Consider the following 22,736-nt stretch of genomic DNA (forward strand, 5'->3'; position numbering starts at 1 on the left):
CATTTGTGGTTCTCTCTGCCTGGAATGAGCTCTTCCAATCTCTCTGCATGACTGTCCCATTCTTATCCTCTGGATTTCGGCTCACACATCACCTCCTCATGCTGTGTGTCTTGTCGTAGGCTGATGTCCATGCTGATCATCATATCTAAAGTAGCCTCCCCTGGTCCCTCAAATCTTATTCATTGAAAGCTCTAGTCTTGTTCATTGCTGTGTCCCTATTGTCTAGAAGACCACCTGGCACATCGCAGATTTTTCATACTGTTTGTTGAATGAATGCTTAAATAACAAATGGGGGGAACTATTTTCCCAGTTTTGGCCTGGGAACATGTCTTTGGAGTGAAGCTGTATTTGCAGACATAAAGCGTAGTATCATGCATGTACAGTGGGTTCACTGTTATATCCTTTGCTCATTTATGGGGACTTTTATTTTTCTGCCACGTTGTCCTCTCACAAAAACACATATTAGATTTGAAGAGTTAGCATCAACAGGCGGGCACCCTTTGTAAACTGTTGGCATTTGCTTGCCAGGTCCATGAATATGTTTTAGCCATTATTGTCCCTGCTCTTTTTGTCTGTAGGTGGTTCATCACGACCCATGCCGTGGGGGTGCGGGGCAATGGAACAGCTTGTTCAGATTCAAACATCTTGCAACTGGGAACTACTTGGCGGCAGAGGTAAGACTGATGGATGTAGTGCTATGGAATCTCTGATTCTGAAATAGAGAAATAGGCAGTTAGGTTTTCTAAAATGCATGATATTTGCAGGAGCAAATCCAAATTAGGACATTATACAAATTTCATTACTGCCTATCGTGTTCTGGGTTGACGGATACATTTTTCTTCAAATGTGAATATTAACTGAAGCCTTAAAATAATATTTGTCTTAAAATTAAACAACATAGAATCAGAGGCATGGGTACATGGAACAGACTGACATATGTCCGAGGGAAGGGGGCGGGGGGAACTGGATGAAAGGTGAAGAGATTAGGCAAAGAACATATATGCATAGCCCATGGACGCAGACAACAGTGTGGTGATGGCCAGAGGGAGGGGGAATGAGGCCTGGGGCTGGCATGAGGTGAGTAAAGGGGGGACAATGGAGGACATCTGTAATAGTGTCAGCAATAAACATATTAAACAACAGCAGAACCCTGGGGGTTGGTTTACTGGAAGGTCAAGTAGAATGGGGTATCTGATTTGCATATTCATGTGATTGGTCCTAAAATTTCCCATGGAGTTTCCCTCTTTCAGAGTGTCTGCAGTGGAGAGGTGATCAGCTCATTGTTGTATAGTCTGGGTAGTTTCAGGGTTATCTCCAGTGGCCACTGTTTCACTGCTGGGTGGCTTTCATTGTTGACACCCCTGGAGAGGAAAGGGTTTTCTTCCTCAGACATAGAACTGTCTGAGAACTGTCAGTAAGTATGGTAAAAACATGGAAGCTCTTTTCTTTCTCCGCGAAAAGCATGCTGACCATCAGATAGACATGAAGGGTGGAGAGAAGTAAAAGCACAGAGGTTTTAGAAATGATTTGATTAAAGTTTGGTTATCTAACTTGAAAATAATTTAGAAAATGCTGTTTTGTTTTCATAAGGATGTGTGAAAAGATCCTTTCATTCTACTCTCCTCAACTCTGTTTTTGTTTTTCAACTTTGTTCCTTCTGGGATTTACAACCAGCATTTGGTCTTGGAGTTTTTGGTATTACTTATCTAACTTTGGGGTTTAGATGTGAGGGGGAGGGTAAGGAAGTGGGGATGGAGAACTGATGAGGAAAAGGTATGGGAAATAGGACATTTCTATAAACATGCTGATCCCCGGTCTAAACTGGTCCCCACCCCCATGGCCCTCTCCATCCTATTAATCTGTGTTTACCACCATCTGATTTGTTGTGCATTTTATATTATACATACCTATTATCTTTCTCTACCAGAATGTATGTTCTATTAAGATAGGGAATTTTCTTAGCATCACCACTGTTTCCTCTGCACTTAGGACAGTGCCTAGAACTTATTTGATGAATGTATTTGGAATGAATGAAGGAGTATAAAGAAGCTATTCAGGCTTCTATAATGGGAAGGAGAATTTAGGGATTTGTATCTGAGAAGCATTTGGAACCACATTTGGGCAAATTAATCTCTCTAAGCTTCAATATCCTCTGGTGAAACGGGGATAATCACAATATTTATATAATAAGATTACTAAGAGAATTGAATGAGGTAAAGTGCTTGGCACAGTGAGTGTGTGGCTCAAGGTAAGCGGCATGATTCATTTTATTATGTGATAAATAAGGATTCTTCTTATTTTATAAATACCTGACTCATTATTTATGAATCCCTTCAGCTGAATGAAATATAGCTTTGCAATTTTTGGGCTCCTTATACTTGTTTTGAAGTTTTTTGAAAAGTAACTGTTTGAAGCAAAATTAAGTAGTCAGGTAGAAAATTTTTATCTAGAATAAGAATTAGGAAAGTCTACTAGATGTCTCATAAAAGATAAACTAGGATTAAAATTCCTTTGGCTTTTATGTTCGTGGTTCTTTTTCTTAATTCACTTTTCAATCAATGGATGTTTTAGCTACGGATGTTGTCTACAAAAACAATATAATTACATATTGTTAGATTTCCTCATTAATTTCTGTAATTAAAACTTGTGTCATTTGATACATTCAAATGATTGGATTGTTAAGAATTAAATTGTTTATTAACTTAAATGAAGATCCATGATTTCGATACATAAATGAACGAGTTATTAAACACTGAAAAGTAGAAAGCAGCTCAGACCTGTACAAGAACTTGAAAGATTGCCTTTTCATTGCATTTCTAGAGAACATGACTTTAAATGTCAGATGCTATTTCGTTCATTAAAGAGTCTGATGTGTTTGTAGGATCTCTTCTGTCATCTTTAATACTTTAGATAACATCTTTTTTATGGCAAGGTGAGAATTAAGCATTAATACATATCTGAAAATTGAAAGCTAGGAATATATTTTCTACTGACTCAAACTAGAATAACAGATTGGGTGATTCTGTGTAGTATTGTAGTATCAAAAAAGAAGTCATAGTTTCAAAATACTGACATCCATTAGTTGGGGTTTTACACTTCATATGTCGGCTCTGTCCAGACAAGTCCTACCTCCGATGCTGTGCTGCTGGTGGGAACGTGTCCAGAGGTGTGGCAGAGTCGCAGCGATTGTAGTCGCTGTCGCTTGATAAAACACTGGTTTTCAACAATAGGTGGAAACTAGCCTGTGACAGCTGAAAAACAATGATCATCCTTTTGCTTTTTAAAGATGCCCAGATCTTTAATTGCAAAGCATTGTTCATGTCATTGAGGCGGGGTGGGGAGTTCCCAACATGTTGAATTGTAACATCCTAGAAGCGTTTGTTTTATTGTAAGAGAGAAAAAGCTCCATGGCTTTTATTTATTTTTCAGTTTTATTTTAATATCTAGATACTACTTAAAAAACAAGACACACATGTTTTGATGTTGAAAATGCTGGGGTTGTGAGTAATTATTTTGGAACTTATAAAACAGCAAACACCATCTTTAAGATTTCATACCTGCTTTCATATGTTTCTCTAGTGCCCGATGACTGCACAGCATGGTAGAGAATGCTGCAGGTAGAGCAGGAAACAGAGGACTCAGTCCTTGCCCTTTCTGAACCTTCTAGTTTAGAAAGCAGCACAGAATAGATGACAGGATTATCAGCAGGCAAGGTCGTGGAGGGCTGATTATGTGTGTGTGCAGGTAGAGTCAGGTTTTCGTGAGATTAACTAAAGAAGGCTCTTGCTTGGGGTGAGCTTTTCCATGATTCTCTATGCAATAGACACAGGTTGGCAGAGGAATAAAAGGAAAATCCTTGTTGACATTGCCAAGGAGACAGATAGAGATGTGGAATGTCTAAATCCTGTGTAGACAATGTAAAAAGAGAGGGCCGCTGAAAGAAATGGGTTCCAACCAGAATTACTGAGTGACAAACCCTTTGTTTGTAGGTTTTGAAAGGAAGTGTTTGAATGGGATCTAATTAGTAATAGGAGTGAAGTTTGAAGTTGATCCTGGCCGCTACCCTGGAGGCTGGGATTGGACAGCTATTTGTAAACATTCGGTAGATACCAGTGATGTCATTAGAAAAATCTAATTTCCACCCTTGAAGAGCTCTCAGTACTGTGAGAGAAACGTATGGTAGCAAATTGGATTGTGGAGGGCTTATGAGAAAGCACTAAAGTGCACACACCTTTAGTAAAGGTGCCGGGGAGGTACAAGGAAGCATGAGGAGGCCAGGGGAGGACCTGCCCAGCGGAAGAGGAAGGCAGGTGCGGAAGAGAGAGTGTGCTCAGGCAGTGGGGACAGCTTTTCCACAGGGGAGGAGGCCTGGGGTATCGTACAAACGAGTTCCATGGATGTGATACATATGTCACACATAGGGTGTGGTGGTAGAAGGTTGGAGGAGAGGGGCGGGGCCAGAAATGTAGGGCAGCTGCCTTTTTCAGGCCACATATACTAAGCTAAGGAGAATGGGTTTTATCTTTAAAGAACTGTGTTGCAAATAAATCTGTGTTTAAAGAGGAACTAGGAATATATCCCAAGAAACCTGAAGCACCAATCACAAAGAATGGATGTACCCCTATGTTCATAGCAGCACAATTTACAATAGCTAAGGGATCTGGAAACTGCCCAAGTGCTCATCAGTAGATGAGTGAATAAAAAAGCTGTGGTACATTTACATCATGGAATACTATGCAGCCGTTAAAAAGAAGGATCTCTTAACCTTTGAGACAGCATGGAAGGACCTGGAGAGTATTATGCTCAGTGAAAAAGCCAGTCAGAGAAGGACAAGTATCACATGATCTCACTCATAGGTGGAATCTAAGTAACAAAATCAACTGATGAATGGAGTGGATCCAGAGACATGGAAGCATGGAACAGAGTGTGGAATCTCGGAGGGAAGGCAGGGGAGGGTGGATGGGTGGGAGGTAATTAACCAAAAACTTTGTATGCCTATATGCATAAGCCATGGATGCAGACAGTGGGGTGGTGAGGGCCTGGGGCGAGGGGTAAGGGTGGGCTGGAGGGAGTAGGTGGGGGGAAAAAGGGGACATATGTAATACTTTCAACAATAAAGATTTTAAAAATGGGGAAACAAAAGAAAAAAAGAATTATCTCTTAGCATTGAGACAGCATGGAGGGACCTGGAGAGTATTATGCTAAGCAAAATAAGCTAGTCAGAAGATGAGCCCTGTCTTCTTGAATTTTTATGGAGGCTTCATTATACAGTTACTAGAGGCCCGGGGTCCCTCAGCTCGGCCTGCACCCTCTTGCAGTCCGGGAACCCTCAGGGGATGTCCAACTGACAGCTTAGGCCTGCTCCCCGCAGGGAGCCACAGTCTGGCCTCCCTCTGCGGGAGGTGACTGGCTGGCCAATCAGGAGACAGCGCGGGCAAGAGCAGCTGGCCCCACCCCCCATTGCACCCGCTGTCACTGGTGGCCTCCCTCTGCAGGAGGCGACTGGGCAGGCTTCCATCACCCCGCCGCTGGCCACCGCCCCTCCACCCCATCGCCGTCCCCTCCCTCTGCCCACTGGCATGCACGCACCTTGGCTGGCCTGGTGCCACCTGCTCGTTGGCCCCACCCCCTGCCGATCAGTGGTTTCACTGTTCAGTAGATTTGCATATTACACTTTTATTATATAGGATGATTGATTAAATCATTGGCCATTGGTGAACAAGTCACCATCCTGCCTTGTAAAGTCCCAACCCTGCAATCATAGCCTCCATCCTTAGGTTACCTAGGGGCGTTCCAAAGTCATCTTTTTAATGTTATAAAAGACACCTTTATCTCTCTCACCACCGGAAATTCCAAGGGTTTTAGAAGCTCTGTGCTAGAAAAGGAGCTGAAGACCAAATATATATTCTTTATTATAACTCACGATATCATAGATACTAAAGTAAGTTGGGGTTTAGAAATGGACCCTTATTCAATTTAGAGATTCCAACAGTATTGCTTTATAGAATTCAAGATTCGTTTTGGAGAAATACACAGTGCTGTAAAGCTGTGGACAAAATGTGGAATAAAGTGTTTAATTATGAATGAGATAATATATTTGTGACTTCATCAGGTACTGCATTACGGTTCAGTTCTCTCCCTGTAATATCTGTTTCTGTGGGCCATTCATGTAATTAGGTGACATGAGGGGAAGGAAGACAGACACACACAGCACAATTGTCAGCTGTCAGCACACTCATCGCCAGTTTGCCATAAATCTTTTACTCTTGTCACCTATTGGTACAGGAGCGTTAACAGCTATATCTCTGGGGGAGAAAGTAATTTTATTGTATTTTGAATATGATAATAAGGGAGTCTCAGTAAATAGTACTTCCCAGTCGTGGAAAGAATTATAAATCAGGCATCACAATTTCTGATCTGCTGCTTTCTACACCATCTTTCTTTGAATATTATTAAAGCAGGATAGATTTGAGTAGTGCAAAATAATGTTACCGGTTAAAGATTTTATATTGCCTTTTTAACCTGCTTATTTGTTTGTAGGTAGGCAAAACTTCCACCAGATGGCAGTAAATACTTATTTTCTAAATATGCAATGGCCTTTGGATTTAATTAATTAGTTAAAACAGTATTCAAGATCCTGAACATTGGCATAGGCTCTTATCAGTATTAGGGCTATAGTTTTAAATATCCCTAAGTTTATCTGGAGAGCAGGGTTTGTATGTATGTGTATGGATGTATACACACACACACATACACATACATACACACACACACACATATACATAAATACAATAGAACATACATACCTGATCCTATATACACAAATATTTATATAGCAGATATTATACTAGTATATCAAGTAAAAATTATATATCAAAATATAAATTGTGCCTGGCACATATAAACATTTAGTAAATGTTATTCTTCTCTTCTTTGTTTAGACTTATTAATCATAATAATAGATTGGCTCTGAAAGGCCAGTAATTAGAAAGAGGAATATACATATATGAACATTTAAGAATACACACATGATGACTTAATGACTTTAATGTCATGTACAAGAGTAATAGATTAAAGAAGTAACATTTTCCTTTTGAACTTACCTGCTTTCGGTTTGTTTCTTGCTATTGTGTTAGATGGAAGTTGCACTTGTCTTTCATTTGATTGTGGTACGATCATGACTTCCTATACTCTCTGTCTGCCACTTTTCTATCCTGACGTGACATTCTCTACGTGACTTTTCTTTCTAGTCCTCTTTGGCCATTTAAATGAGAACTCCCTTCAGAGGTTAGCAGTGGGTATTTGTTCTTTGTATTCTCTTGTTGTCACTCACTCCCATGGCTTTAGTGGCCCATTAATTTGATCTCAGATGCCCCACTGCCAGCCATTGAAACTCAATATATATATATATATATATACCTAAGATGGAATTATTTTCCTGCAAAATAGTGAATTTTCTTAGTTCAGGGTTACAAACTTGCGAGTCATGATAAACATGTTTTTCTCTCTCAGTTTACGCCTTTAGATTCTACTGACTGACTCTGTAAAATCTTCTGTATCCATGTTCTCCTTCCCACGTCAGCACTGCCATTTTTGTTGGCTCTCTACCACCTCTTACTCCAGCCTTGGCTACTTTGACTCTTTCATCCTCTGTCTCCATGGCCAGTTGAGGATTTTTAATGTCTTGTTTCTGCAAATGTTTCCCAAGGATATTCAAAATTGTTCTGAAGATGCGAACCTGTTAGCCTGTGGCTTCCAGTCCCCATTGGTCTGGGTGGACTTCCTTCCCACCGTGGGCCACACCATTCCTCCTTAGGAGGCAGGAAGGGAGTCACGCTGTCGGAACTAAAAGATGTGGCCTTGGAACCTTCAGAGCAGTGCTTCCAAATCGCCCTGCCACTCACCAGCAGCGAGACTTTGCACAAGTACTTCCTTTGATGTGTCCCCGGGGCCTCCTCTGTAAAGTGGGGTTAAGAATCAGTTCTAATAGGATAATTATAGGGAGGAAGGAGTAACCTTTAAAAGCATAAGAAAGTATTGCTTAAGTGACATTTATGGGTCTTCTCTGAGCAAATCTCATCTTCTCACCGTCATGGCACTCACTCCCTTGCACTGCCTGTCTGCTTCACTCCTTCTTTCCTTCTTTGCCAGTTACAATTCTGCCCATCCTTCAAGGCTTTTCTCAAATGCTACCTTCTCCATGAATGTAGTCTGTTTTTTTAAAAAAATTGATTTTAGAGAGAGGAAGGAAAAGAGAGAGAGAGAGAAGAGAAGAGACAGATATAAAAGAGACAGATAGATTGGTTGCCTCCCACATTCACCCTGACAAGGGCCTGGGATTGAACCTGCAATCCAGGTATGTGCTCTTGACTGGGAGTCCAACTGGAGACTCTTTGATGCACAGGCTGATGCTCTAACCATTGAACTCACCGACCAGGACATGCATTTATTCTTGAATAAATTTTCCGACCACAGATTCCTCCTTCTTCTGACCTATATTATTTATAAATTATTCATTCCTGTCTTATATCTCTTGCCACATTCTATTTTGTATTTAGGCTAACTGTATTTATGTCTTATTTCTCCTCCTACATTGTATGGTCTTGTGGTCAGGGACCATATTCTCTTTGCTTTTCCTAAAATACCATATGCCACTATACCCATTATAGACGCTCTATTAATATTTTTTGGATAAATGATTGGATAGCATATTAGGTCTTTCTTCCCAATGCCAGATTTAAAATTTATTTTTAACATAAGGAAATATTTTCTTTAAAGTAGTAAAATAGTCAGGAATCTCCATATGACAATGTCTTTTATCTTCTTTTTGAGAAATACATTTTTTTCAATTTATCCTTAGTTTACTTATTTTAATAATTACTGCTCATATTATATTTAGAGAAGGAAAGCAACAGTATAATTACAACATACATTGAAGTGTATATTTATTTGGCCTTTAGTTAATATTGGTGAATTTATATAGCCAGAGATTTATTTGTGTGGCTTCTCTTTTCCCCCCTTCTCCTCCTCAACCTTCTCCTCATCCTCACTGTTATTATCACTTTAATAAATTCACTGAAGCAGCAACCCTATATTAGTTATTAAAAGAAAGGATTGCAGTCTGAAAGACAACACATGTGCAAAATTTATCCTTCTTATTGGAATGACACTAAACTCCACAGTCCAAGCCCACAGACATACGCTGTTGTTTGTTTGTTTCAGTAGTCCTCATGCATTATTAGCTCACATATCTGATATCTATACTAATAAAAGGGTAATATGCTAATTAGACTGGGTCGACAAGCCATCTTCTGGATGTCCTACTTCTTCCGGACAAAGCCATGGTGGTGGGTGCCAAGGCAGAGGCAGTTAGGGGCAATCAGGCTGGCAGGGGAGGGCAGTTGGGGGCGAGATCAGGTCAGCAGGGGAGGGCATTTGGAGGCGAGATCAGGCCATCAGGGGAGTCAGTTAAGGGCAATCAGGCAGGCAGAGGCAGTTAAGGGTGATCAGGACGGCAGGGGAGAGCAGTTGTGGGCAAGATCAGGCTGGCAGGGGAGGGTGTTGGGGGCGAAATCAGGCTGGCAAGGGAGGGCAGTTGGGGGCAACCAGGCTGGAAGGGGAGGGCAGTTGGGGGCGAGATTAGGCCAGCAGGGGAGGGCAGTTAGGGGCAATCAGGCAGGCAGGCAGAGGCAGTTAGGGGCTATTAGGCAGGCAGGAAGGTGAGTGATTAGGAGCCAGTGGTCCCAGATTGTGAGATCCCCACAGGGATCGGGCCTAAACCAGCAGTTGGACATCCCCCAAGGGGTCCCTGATTGGAGAGGGTGCAGGCTGGGCTGAGGGAACCACCCCCCTGCCCCCGTGCACAAATTTTGTGCACCAGGCCACTGGTATATCTGATATATTTCTCCCCTTTTGCTCAATTTTCTTTTCTTGTGTGTATAGCTTGTGGAGCATGATCTTGACTCATTGTTAAAACTTTCCTTTGCTGTATTTTTGAAAACTGGTGTCTGAGTTATTAGTCAGTGGTAGAATTTGTGGTGTGTAAAATGAACTCTTTTGAATGCTTCCTCAGAGGAGGTGGGATTGTCAGCTCTCACCCGTTCAAAGATGTCAACTCTTCTTATAAAGCCCATACACCTGGCATTTTAGCTCCTGTCTCCTTCAACTAAAGTTTGAAGGTGATGTTTTAAATTGTAATGTTTTCTAATGGTTTCTTTCTTAGCTTCTTTTCATATTATACTTAGTTAAGGGTACAATAGTGAACTGAATTAAAGATCATTGATCTTGTTAATGTGCTTTTAATAGCAGTTCAAACTAGTTTTTTGTTTGTTTTTTAGCTTAATCCTGATTATCGAGATGCCCAAAATGAAGGAAAAAATGTGGTGAGTAGAATTGTTTCTCCCCCGAACAAATCCCAAATATATTGTTTATATTTTATACGAACAAATTGAAAAGTTAATAGGAAATTTCATGACGAGCGTCTCTGAGGGAGATTCTCTGATTAGAGGCTGTGGATCAAAGCTAAAAGGGAAAAGATGAATGATATGGCTTAGATTATAAGGTGTCTACTAGTGGATATTTAGGGAGATTTCTAGCAACTTGAAGGCCATTTGTGATTGAACACTGAAGACAGCTAGCATCTGAGAGATATGGTGGGTCTAGATTTAGTTTTCAGAAGTGAAAAGAAATTAGGCAGGAGAAATGGAATTATGGCATCATATTTACACAGGAAAGTAGGACAATCTTTTTTAAAAATATATTTTATTGATTTTTTTACAGAGAGGAAGGGAGAGGAATAGAGAGTTAGAAACATAGATGAGAGAGAAACTCGATCAGCTGCCTCCTTCACACCCCCCACCACGGATGTGCCCACAACCAAGGTACATGCCCTTGACTGGAATCGAACCTGGGACCCTTCAGTTCGCAGGCCAACGCTCCATCCACTGAGCCAAACCGGTTAGGGCCAATCTTTTTTATTTGGAATAATCTGGGTTCTACTTACAGGGGGGCATTGAAGCATCAAACAACTAGATGACTAATTTTTCTGATATTCTAAAGTGTGCTACTCAAAGGGCATCATATCAAAGCTTCAAATAGTGCAACTGAATTGAAGTGAATTTCTGAGCTCATCTCCTTTCAGCTACATACTATTTGGTGGTGGTGCTAATAATTCTGGGCAGAGCTGAGTGGGAGAATACAGAGTATGAAGGTTTATGGAGCAGCATAAAGAATATAAGTAATAAATCCACGATGAAGCCCACTCTTTGTGTTAGTTAAGCTTTCACTTAGACGTGATAGATTTTTTTTCCCTTTTGATTCTGGAATATAATTTCTTCATTCACCTCTAAAGGTGAGAAAGGCCACTCTTTTGTTTGAGCAATACTTTAATTGCAGGTCACACAGGTGGCTCTGCCTTTGCTGTAGAAGTTTATGACTGGATGTCATCTGTCATCTCAGAGACACATCCAAATGCAGGCATTTTATTCTATTCTTTTCCTCTCCAAAAATCCCCAGCTTGAAAGTAAATAAAACCTAGAATATGGAACAATAAAGCTAACAATAGGGCTCCTCATTTTATAGACCATTTACCACCTAGCAATAATTACGTTTCTGTGTAAAAAAAGAAAACAAAGGAGCAGTTAGAGTTTCACCTATAAAAAATGAAACCAATTTCCCAAAGCAGAATAGAATTCTCTCTCACCTCAGATCTGGGCTCCAGTAACACCAAGTTCACTGTGACCATGCTAATTACTTTCTTTCCTGATTTTCCCTGTGTTGTCTGTTTAATATCCAGTTAATATTTTCCCTGTAATTTATCAACCTTTATCAAAACGCTGCCTTCCAAGTTTGAAGTGTCAAAGGTTAATGCATGGTGCTGCTGAAATGAGGTGGTGTGTGTCAGAGCTCCCATTAAGACCCAAATTGCTGTATTTATTCTACAAAAGAGCCTATTATTTCCAATCTTACAAATGTATGGCATCCACAGGGACTCTGTAAATACTGGAGCTGTGTCAAGCCTGGCCGGGAACCTGACAGTCATTTGTTTCTTCTCCTTGAAAGGCTGCTCATCTCTTCAAATGGCTCCTGGAAGGGGTTTTTTGGGGGAATGGCACTGCCCATTTGAACATGACCATATTTATGTGGGATGTGATCTAATTTTTTTCAAGGGTGTGTCTTCTGTCTGTGCTGACGATTCTTGATCTCAGCAATACTGATGTCTTAGGTCCGATGATTCTTTGTTGTGGGGGGTTTTCCTTTGCATTGTAGGATGTTCAGCAGCCTCCATGGGTGCTATACTCACTGGATGCCAGCAGTGGCTCTCCCTATCCCAAGCTGTAGAACTATAAGTGTATCTGGAAATTGCCAAATGCCCTCTCGGGGGCCAGACTTTCTTCCTGTTGAGAACCATCAGTCTTTTTTCTTTTCTTTTTTTAAAATACATTTTTATTGATTTTACAGAGAGGAAGGGAGAGGGATAGAGAGTTAGCAACATCGATGAGAAACATTGGTCAGCTGCCTCCTGCACACCCCCTACTGGGGATCGAGCCCACAGCCCTGGTGCATGCCCTGACCAGAATTGAACCCAGAACCCCTTCAGTCCACGGGCCGACGCTCTATCCACTGAGCCAAACCTGTTAGGGTGAGAATCATCTGTCTTTGTGTATAAACATACACACACAAAAATGTTCTAGGAACTATGAAACGTTGATGAAATATACTTGAAAATTCTATTCTGTGGAATTTTTTTGTGGGGGAGGGTGGGTGGGTCGGTGAGTACCGGATTCTGAAACACCACCATCTATCACGTCTAAGTAAACCATTTCCTTGAGTTTTACTATATGTTCATCAGTGGTAGTGTGATAAGGAAAAGAAAAAGGGGTCACCTTAGGGTTTTGTTTGAGAATAACGGATTGTTAAGGAACCATGGCAAAAGAAGTGTCTGCAGCTTTAAATGGCAGGATTGTGTCTGTTACATAAAGTCAGCAGGCAGAGCCCCTGAGGGTCTGAACAGAAACACAGATGCCTGCACATCATTATGCTGCTGTGGCCTCACACAGGTCTGAATCAGCCCTGAAAACGCATACATTGTTTCTTACAGAATGTCTCTGGCTCCTAACAACAGAATTGCAACGTGATGTCTCTGCTAAAAATCCGATGACTCACGTATGAGTCAACAGAGAAGGTGTTACAGGAGGCTAACTGCTGTGCTGCCCCAGGACAGGCAGGGGAAGCCAGGGAAGCCATGAGTTTACTGGGCCTGATTTTCAGAAGGGATTTTCAACTCCTCTAACCGGGAGGCTGCATGCCTTTTCTTCCAAGTGAAAATGCTAGTTTTATAAGAGCCCAGCAGACACGGTTAGTATTCTGAGGCCCTGCATTCCCTAAATTGAGTGTTTTGGATAGCTAGCTGATTTTAAATTTAACACCTGTCTAAGCTCTGCTGTACCTTAATGGATTCTCATGATGCAAGAGGGAGGGCATTGTGCTTCTGTAATTCTCTGTGGGGAGCTAGTGCTTTTGTGTCTTTTTCTTACTTAAAAAATGATGTGGATTTATATACAAAAGCCACAAACACATAATTTTGAGCAGAACTGTCTTTGTGTTATAGAAATATAAGACTGATTTTCTTGTACAATGAAGCTTGAGCCATACTTTTAAAACTTGTAATACTTATAGCTCATTATTTATATTTTACTCTTTAAAAATATTGAGGGTCTGGCTTGAATTTTACTGTCAAACTGTTTCCGAAGGAGAGTTTAAGCAAATTCACGGAGTAAGAGAGATTGGAAGCAGAAAATTTAAGAATGCAGCACTCTTTAAAAATTTCTTAACAGGTTAAAAGCTCTTATTCACACTAACAATGATTAGGCTATTTATAAATGAAACTTATCTATTCATTAAAGCTTTTTTCCCCCAAGGACCTAAGTAAATTATTTAGTAGTACAATAGTAGATTCCACTTATCCTGTGTAATTAAAATTAAACCATGGGTCTTAAATAGTGAGTAACTCAGAGTGACCTTTTAAAATTAGCCCCAAGAAGTGAGGTTATTCTATGCTTGGAAAATATTTTTATTGTTCAGTATAAAATAGGTCTCTGACGACTTTTGTTGGGATCCCCACTGGGAGATATTACCAAAGAGGATTGGGTAGGAGGGCAATCTCAAGGTCTTTTTATAAGTCTAGAAATTCATTATATTGAAAAAAGGGAGTGCATACAGGTGGATCGACTCTTGCTAAATGAACTCACAGATGACTGATGTATAAACCACAATGCCAACTTTCAATTGCTAAGCATATCTAAATCATTGGATCAGCTAATGCATTTTCCTTGAAGGAAAATCTATATTAAAAGCTAAATTATAATTATAAGATTGGTGTGCAGGGCTTAGGAAATTAGATGACACATATTCCTTTTAGACATACGGGATTCCTCTAAGAAACCTGGAATGCTAATTTGTTACATCGACACTAGGCAATGGTGAGAGGTTTTACCATCCCTCCAAATAGCCATATTTGTTACATTCCCCCTCCCCCTCAGGCCCTGGCAATCACGAATCTACGGTTGCTATGGATTTGCCTATTCTGGACACTTCATATATGGATTCATACAATATATGGCTTTTTGGGTCTGGCTTCTTTCACTTAACATAGTGTTTTCAAGGTTCATGTATGTTGTAGAATGTATCTGTATTTCATTCTTTTTTTATTACCGAATAATATTCCAGTGTGCATATACCACATTTTGTTTATTCATTTATCATTTGATAGACATTTGGGTTCTTTCTACTTTTTGGCTATTATAAATAATGCTGCTACCAACATTCATGTACAAGTTTTTGTGTGGTCCATGAGTGTTATGATTTCTCTACATCCTCACCAATCGTTGTCAGTGTCTGTCTCTGTGATTATAGCCATCCTAGTCCATTTAACTAATTAGTAATGATGCTGAGCATCATCGCATGTGCTTTTTGTCCATTTGTATGTTTTCTATGGAGAAATGTGTATTGAAAGCCTTTGCTCAATTTTTAATTGGGTTGTCTTTTTACGATTGAGTTGTAAGTGTTCTTTATATATTTTGGATATAATTCTCTTGTCAGATATATGATTTACAAATATTTTATTGACTCTGGAGTTTTTAATAGACACAATTTTTTTTAGAGTAGTTTTAGGTTCAAAGCAAAACCCGGGCAGTATCTCTGCCTGTTCACAGTTCAGAGGTGCTACCAGTTTGTGCGCCATTTGCAGAAGACATCAGAATGAAACTACAAGTGTTTTCTGATGCAAGGAACATGCTGTTCACAATCTTGGGATGGAAATGCAAGTGAATGTTTTGCAATGATCAGGTGTAATACTTTATTGTCATAACAGCCATTAAATAAATGCTTGTGGTTGGATATGGACTGCATTCGTTTGCCTTTTGAGCAACTTCCTGTGATGGTACAAAATGGTGCTCTCTTTCTCTCTCTCTCTGTCTCTCATTTTAAAATTTAATTTATTTCAATAAATATGTATAAGTAATTATATTTCTGTACTTAATTACCCCACTTATATTATGTTTTGGTTTCTTGTGCATCAAATTTTTCCACGAAGGATTGGGACATGGGGAAGTTCAAGTTAGGTAGAAATACCTAACCATCAATCTTGTGTGGTTGCCTGCTTAAAATGGTAAGGGTGACCTAGAAATATTGACTGAGTTTCACATCATCATGAAGACTTTTATTTGTGATGATCTCAGTTTATTTCACTTCATATGCTATTATAATATGTTCTTGGTTCTAATGGAACAAGCCAATGAGTTGAATGGGAATGTTGCGGGTGATTCTCCTTCTCTCCAGGTTAATGTCCCATTTATGGTTTTGGATTTAGGCAGGAGCTCTGAAACACTGTCATGCTTGCTCTTTGACTTATGAAATCTCGATGATTCAACACACTAGTTCTTCTTTGTGTTTGTTTTAAATGTGGAATGGTCAAAATTACTACTGTGTAAATAGGTTTACTAAAGGAAGGGAAGAGAACTATTGTGACTTTCGATGCCTGGATAATTTGCCCAGATTCAGCCACCCCTCCAGGAGTGTGAGGCTTAGCACTGTTGATAATAATTGCCTCAAAGGCTGTCAGGCCTGACCAGCTATTTTGGTTAATGTGAAATATACATCGCTGTAATCCAATGAAGAAATAATATGCAAATTTAAACCTTATATCCCAAATAATTGGAGAATTTAGTTGAAAATCTGATAAAAGTAAATAGTCTTGTATCTCCTCAACAGAGAGATGGAGATCTTCCAACTTCAAAGAAGAAACGCCAGGCAGGGGAGAAGATCATGTACACCTTGGTCTCAGTCCCACATGGGAATGACATTGCGTCCCTTTTTGAACTGGATGCCACAACTCTTCAGAGAGCTGACTGCCTGGTTCCTAGGTAAGAAAATAAATTATGGTTAAGTGATAATGTTTCTTTGAATAATTTCACTCATAGGTAAGACATTAAAACCATAATGTTATATAATTTTTGTGATATAAAGGGAGAGAGCATAAGTGAAGATTAAGTGTGTAACAAATCATGCCTCTTTTGTGAGTAGATTAACATAGTTAGCTTTATTTTTATAAACAAATAATTAAAATGTGCATGAGCGAAGAAATTCTGAAAAATGCATAGCATTCATTTATTATTGCTTGTATGGATTTTGGTTACTAAAATGGAAAATAATCTCGAAGCTTTCTATTAATATTGATATAATTTATTTTTATTGTATTAAGTCCCAGATAGCTTTCATTCATTCATTTAGTCAGTCAACAAATCTTTATTGAACATTGATGAAATTCTAGGCATTGCACTTGGCATTGGGAAGACAACACTAAACACACTGGTTATTTACTTCAATTTAAATGAGGAAGAGAGGTGATATACAAACATAAAATATAAGGTCAGGTAATGAAAATGCTTTGAAGAAAAATTGCAGAGTTTGGAGAGAGTTCTATAGGTATAAGTATTCAGAAATGGCCTCTGATTTATGACATTTAAGAAACTATCTGAATGATTTCAGGGATCAGTCCTCTATATTAGGAGTGTTTTAAGCAGCAGGAATATGAAATGGGAAAAATCTTGAAATTTACCATGTATCCTGAAGGACCAGTTGGGAGACAAGTTGGACCTAAGTGAGCAAGAGGAAGGGGAAGGAGGATTGGTAATGTGGTAGCCAGAACTTAATGTAAGAAAATATCTTACATTCCTTTGCTTGTATTTGATTACTTTAGTAAACCTCTTTTGCCTACACCTGCCTACCTTCCATCAATAATATTATGATGCACTCTCTTAGATAAGCAATTTTCAACCTTTTTCATCTCATGGCACACAAACTAGTTACTAAAATTCTGTTTCACACCAAAAAATATATCATATTTTTTCCCGATCTGACAGAAAAATAGGTCTAATTTTGATTTCATTCACACCAGACAGCTATTGTTGTATTGGCTGTTATTTTTCTATTTGACAGTCTAAGGGAAAAGAGGTCAGCTGTTGCATGTTTTAAAAATTCTTGCAGCGCACCAGTTGAAAATCGCTGCCTTTGATGCATAGATGAGTCTTGCCCATATTATTATGTCTAGTGGATAGTTCTAAATTGTCCTTGATAGAGCATTATTGTACTTGGCCTTGGTCAAATGACAGTGGTGAGGCTTATGGTCCTTACACTAAATGCGGACATTATAGGTTGCTTTCAGGGAGTGTAAAACGCTGCTTTCTAACACTGCTGAGGAACACTGCTCCTTGAACTTCCCAGAGGCTTTCGTGTTATTCTCATTCAGGAGAAATATTGCCCAGATCTTGGTTTCCTGTGAGGTGTACCTCACTCTTCCCTGTTCTGCCGGTCTGTAAAGAGATTCCCTCTGAAGGTGTTACCTGACCCAGGTCTCCGGCCTTTTCTTCTCAGTATTGGGATCTTAATCTTTAAAAGACTTTCATCCTTTTAGATTTAAAAGCAAAATGGAGTCCTTCTTGAACTCTAACCAAGAAAGTTTGCTTAAGGAAGTGATGAAAAGCTATCACTATAAAGTGCATAGACCCATGACAAATCCCTGAGCCTTGCTTTATAGGAAAGCGTTAATCTATTACTACTTAGAACTTTTGAAGCCTTTCTCAGTGTAGAATGGAATTTTCTATGAACAGATTCATTTGTCATTAATTATATTAAAGCTAATGTTAACAAACACTTAATAATAACTACACTTATGCTAAAGCTCTTGAGTACTTTCTAAGTGCTAAGCCCTGCCAAGTCCTTATTTATTCCTGGCAGCACACTTACCAATAAGGAACGAGAGACAGAGCAGGGCTTTTCAAGTGGACTGTCTATTGTAATCACCTGGGTAGCACTGGGATCTCTCTGCTCTGGCCAGTGCAACCAGAGTTTTAGGCTGTGGGATGCAGGCTTTACTTTTTAAAATCATTACCCAGGTATTTGAACCTGAAGTGTGGGAACTAAAATAATCTATGCTCTTTACCACTATGCTACAATGCCTTCATGTTTTAGACGTTCAGATTATATCAAGATCTTAAAAGCAACATATTTGTGTGGCAAATGAAAGAGTTATTCATTTTCAGAATTCTTGCAAAATATAAAATTATACTCAAGTGTAATATCTTTAGTTTGGAACCCAGCAATCTAGGTTGACTCAATAGCATATATTGAACAAGTATAGGAGTAAGAGTAGGGGCAACAGCCACAGGGCTGAATAAGATGTGGCCCACACTTTCCAGATGCTTAAAAGACAGCTGGGAAGACAAGTGAATCCAAATAACATCTCCTGGGTAAATCAGTGCAGAAGATGGTAAAACAGTTATTTTAAAATTTCTGATTGTTTGGACAATGGTTGGATCTTCGCTATTTTAGATTTTTGAAAACCAGTCTTTATTTTATTTACTTTTATGAATGAGCAGAACCATGAAGTTGAATGAACCTCTTACTTTCTCTGAGGCCCTTGGCATTTTATTTGACTTCCTTTTATTGCTTCTGTCTCATGTTGTATGACTCATTTATGTCTTATATTTCTTACTAAATTCTCAGGAACTTGAAAGCAGAGGACTTACCACAATGGTACTCTTTTAATAGACACAACTCATATATGTTAATGAGATGATAAGAGAGGATTCACAATAATGATGATATTTGAGTTGGAAGAAGTTCTGGCTGTCCTTTCTCAGGCACTCTCACAGTTCATATACAGTTGATCCTTATTATTCCCAGTACCCTGAAGTAGCAACTACTGAGCCATTGCTCCTAGGGGAAATACACAATTAGGTTCCTGTGAGCCTCTGGTCACAGTATTTTTGGCAATCATTGAACACATAACCTTGTTTTATGTGTATTTCTGTTTAAAGACACTTTATTTAATCTATGTTGTTGATTTGTTAACATTGAACACTCAGCTGTTAGCACTATAACTCATGTCTGAATAAAGCTTATCTAACAGGAGTATTTTATCCTTAAGGCACAGCACAACCTTGCTCTTGGGTATAGTAAACTGCACTGCGTTTGGGAACTGTTTAAAGCAAGTGTGGAATCCATGAATAATGAGATAAACGGTGTATACTTTTACATGCAGGTGATTAAACTACAGAAAGGACTACTGTCCTAGCCAGTTTGGCTCAGTGGATAGAGCGTTGGCCTGCTGACTGAAGGGTCCTGGGTTTGATTCCGGTCAAGGGCACAGGCTTGATCCCCGGCCCTGGTTGTGGCGTGTGCAGAAGGCAACCAATCTGATGTGTCTCACATTGATGTTTCTCTCTCTCTGTCTCTCCCTCTCGCTTCACTTTTTCAAAAAATCAATAGAAAAATATCCTTGAGTGAGGATTAACCCCCCTCCCCCCAAAAAAGGACTGCTGTCATCAGTTTCAACTGAGTTGGTTACTTGATCAATGCTTGTCACATTAGCATTTATCAGAATTTCATGGAGAGCCTGTTAAAATACTCATTGTTGGGCCTTACCCTCTGAGTTTCTGAGTCAGTGGACGAGGATGAAGCCTCAGAATTTGCATTTCTAACAAGTTCTCAGGTGATTCTGATACTGCTGGTCAAGGGACCACACTGAGGTAATAATACTGCATGCATTGAGAGAGTCTATAGTCCAGAAATGTTCCTTCAACCAGACTGGTCGATACTTGAGTCAATTACTAGTCTAAAATATATCTATATTAATATTGTGTATGAAATTGTTAAATATATTAATACGTAAGTGGGCTAACTTTATAATGTGTTTTATATTATTTTGCTTTTAGGAACTCCTACGTTCGGTTAAGACATTTATGTACCAACACATGGGTAACCAGCACTAGTATCCCTATAGACACAGATGAAGAGAGGCCTGTTATGCTGAAGGTAAATGTTCCTGAAATGGTTTGATTTTCAGCCACATGTGTGACTAGGATTAAGGGGTGACTGACATATTTCTTTCAACCCATCCTCACCAGTATTAGAGATTATTGCAATTCATTTAATCCTGCTGTCGTGTCTGCCAGCTGCTTAGGTAGCTGAGCTAAGTGGCTTGGCTTTGGCAGGGCTGTGAGGCTCAGGAGGATGTGGCACAGATACCAAAGTGTGGGGGCAGCCTGTAGAAAGGGGAGAAGATTTCAGGACTGTACTTTCTCTGTTGAAACGGAAGCAAAGAGCAAGTGTGATAGGGATACGTTTGGGGATAAGGCAGGATGTGGGCATGGACAATCTGTGTTCCTTTCGCCTTTCATAGAAGGTGTTGTGGGTGGGAATTAAGTGTTTGCATCATCTACGCCTGTTTTGCATTTCTTAAACCGTACTAAGTGTATTGGTATTTGAAGTATATTGCATGGTTACTTAAAAAGAAACAACTCATCTGAATGGATAAAACCCCACCACATTGCAGATTGGAACTTGCCAAACAAAAGAAGATAAAGAAGCATTCGCTATTGTGTCCGTCCCGCTGTCTGAGGTGCGAGACTTAGATTTTGCCAATGATGCAAATAAGGTGCTGGCGACCACGGTTAAAAAGCTGGAAAACGGCACAATAACACAGAATGAAAGGAGGTTAGTAACTTTTAAAAATGACTCTTAAATCATCAGGACTCAATTGTTCACTCCTGCAGTAAACCTCAGGTGAACCCGTGGGTAACCAGTACTAGTATTCCTTTAGGCACAGATGTAGAGAGGCCTCTTATGTTGAAGGTAAATGTTCCATTACCACAATGCTATTCTTTTAATAGACACACTCATATATGTTGTGCTCTATGGGGAGCACTCTAAAGCCATCTTTAAAGATTCCTTTAGAGTGCTCTTCATAGCAGCACACCTGATTCTGATGAGCAGATCATAGTGATTGAATGGTGACATTCAAATCTGGTGGAATATTTATTTTTTCCACGTTACTTTGGCTTGAAAACAGTTGTTTTTCATTACTCTCTGATTTTTCCTTTTGTTTTATTTTTAAATATAGTTTTTATTGATTTCAGAGAGGAAGGGAGAAGGAAAGAGAGAGAAACATCAATGATGAGAGAGAATCATCGATTGGCTGTATCCTGCACACTCCAACCCGGGCATGTGCCTTGATTGGGAATCAAATCGCGACCTCCTGGTTCATAGGTCAATGCTCAACTACTGAGCCACACTGGCTGGGCTGATCTTTCCTTTTAGTGTTTCATAAGAGATTCACAGTACCTTTTGCTGCATTTGATTTGCGATTTTGGATTTCTAAAGGTTCTAAGAGAAGTTGTATTTTTTGTTGTTGTTCTTACTTATTCAAAATATAATTCTCTGCTCAGGTACCACAAAAAACCCCAAATATATAATATCAGAAAACAGTCTTCCTGGTGTAGCTCTCTGCTCTTACAACTCCCTCAGAGAAACTGGCTCCTTAATTCTTCAACTCTGGTTTTTGGAAATAAGCGAGAAAGAGAATGATATTGATAGATGTTAATTATTTTATCCCTACCTCGTGTTGGTACTATGTTAGGCACTATACATATATTTTATCTAATTCTTCATACATTGGAACTCTCATACACAGCTGGTGAAATGATAGTTGGTATAAGCACTTTGGAAAATAGTTTGATAGTGACTAGAAAAGTTAAAGAGGCAGCACGCCTCTTATAAGTGGAATCATGTGGTGTTTGTCCCTCTGTGACTGGATTATTTCACTTATAATGTCCTCCAGGTTCACCCATGTTGTCACATGTGACAGGATTTTCTTATTTTTAAAGTTGAGTAATATTACATTGTATGTACACTGAGTGGCCAGATTATTATGATCTCTGAACACATAATAATCTGGCCACTCAGTGTATATCCTAAATAATAAAAGGCTAATATGCAAATTGTCCCCTCAACCAGGAGTTCGACCAGCAGGCAGGCCAGCCAACCACCCATGTCCCCTCCCGCTGGCCAGGCTGGCTGGACCCCACCCATGCACGAATTCATGCACCAGGCCTCTAATATATATATACTGAGTGGCCAGATTATTATGCATTCAGAGATCATAATAATCTGGCCACTCAGTATATATATTACATTTTTCTTTATCCATTCATCCATCCATAAACATTGAGGTTGTTTCCCATATCTCGGCCATTGTAAACCATGTTGCACAACAGTCCGACTCTTAGAAACGGAGAGTAGAATGGTGGTTGCCAGTGGCTGGGGGTGGGGAGGGGAAATGAGGAGATCCTCTTTAATGGGTATACAGTTTCATTTATACAAGGTGAATAAGTTCTAGA

General features: G+C 39.5%; 1 protein-coding gene across 1 annotated transcript in view; it reads left to right on the forward strand.

The window, feature by feature from the left end:
- ITPR2 (inositol 1,4,5-trisphosphate receptor type 2) overlaps positions 1-22,736 on the forward strand; it is a 428,506-nt gene that overhangs the window by 103,455 nt on the left and 302,315 nt on the right. Inside the window, exons 9-13 of the mRNA XM_054719205.1 lie at positions 579-674; positions 10,338-10,382; positions 16,270-16,421; positions 20,274-20,373; positions 20,894-21,054. Of these exons, the coding sequence (XP_054575180.1) occupies positions 579-674; positions 10,338-10,382; positions 16,270-16,421; positions 20,274-20,373; positions 20,894-21,054 (554 nt within the window). The remainder of the gene's footprint in view (positions 1-578; positions 675-10,337; positions 10,383-16,269; positions 16,422-20,273; positions 20,374-20,893; positions 21,055-22,736) is intronic.

The sequence above is a fragment of the Eptesicus fuscus genome, chromosome 7, assembly GCF_027574615.1.
Source record: "Eptesicus fuscus isolate TK198812 chromosome 7, DD_ASM_mEF_20220401, whole genome shotgun sequence".
NCBI classification, from domain to species: Eukaryota; Metazoa; Chordata; class Mammalia; order Chiroptera; family Vespertilionidae; genus Eptesicus; species Eptesicus fuscus.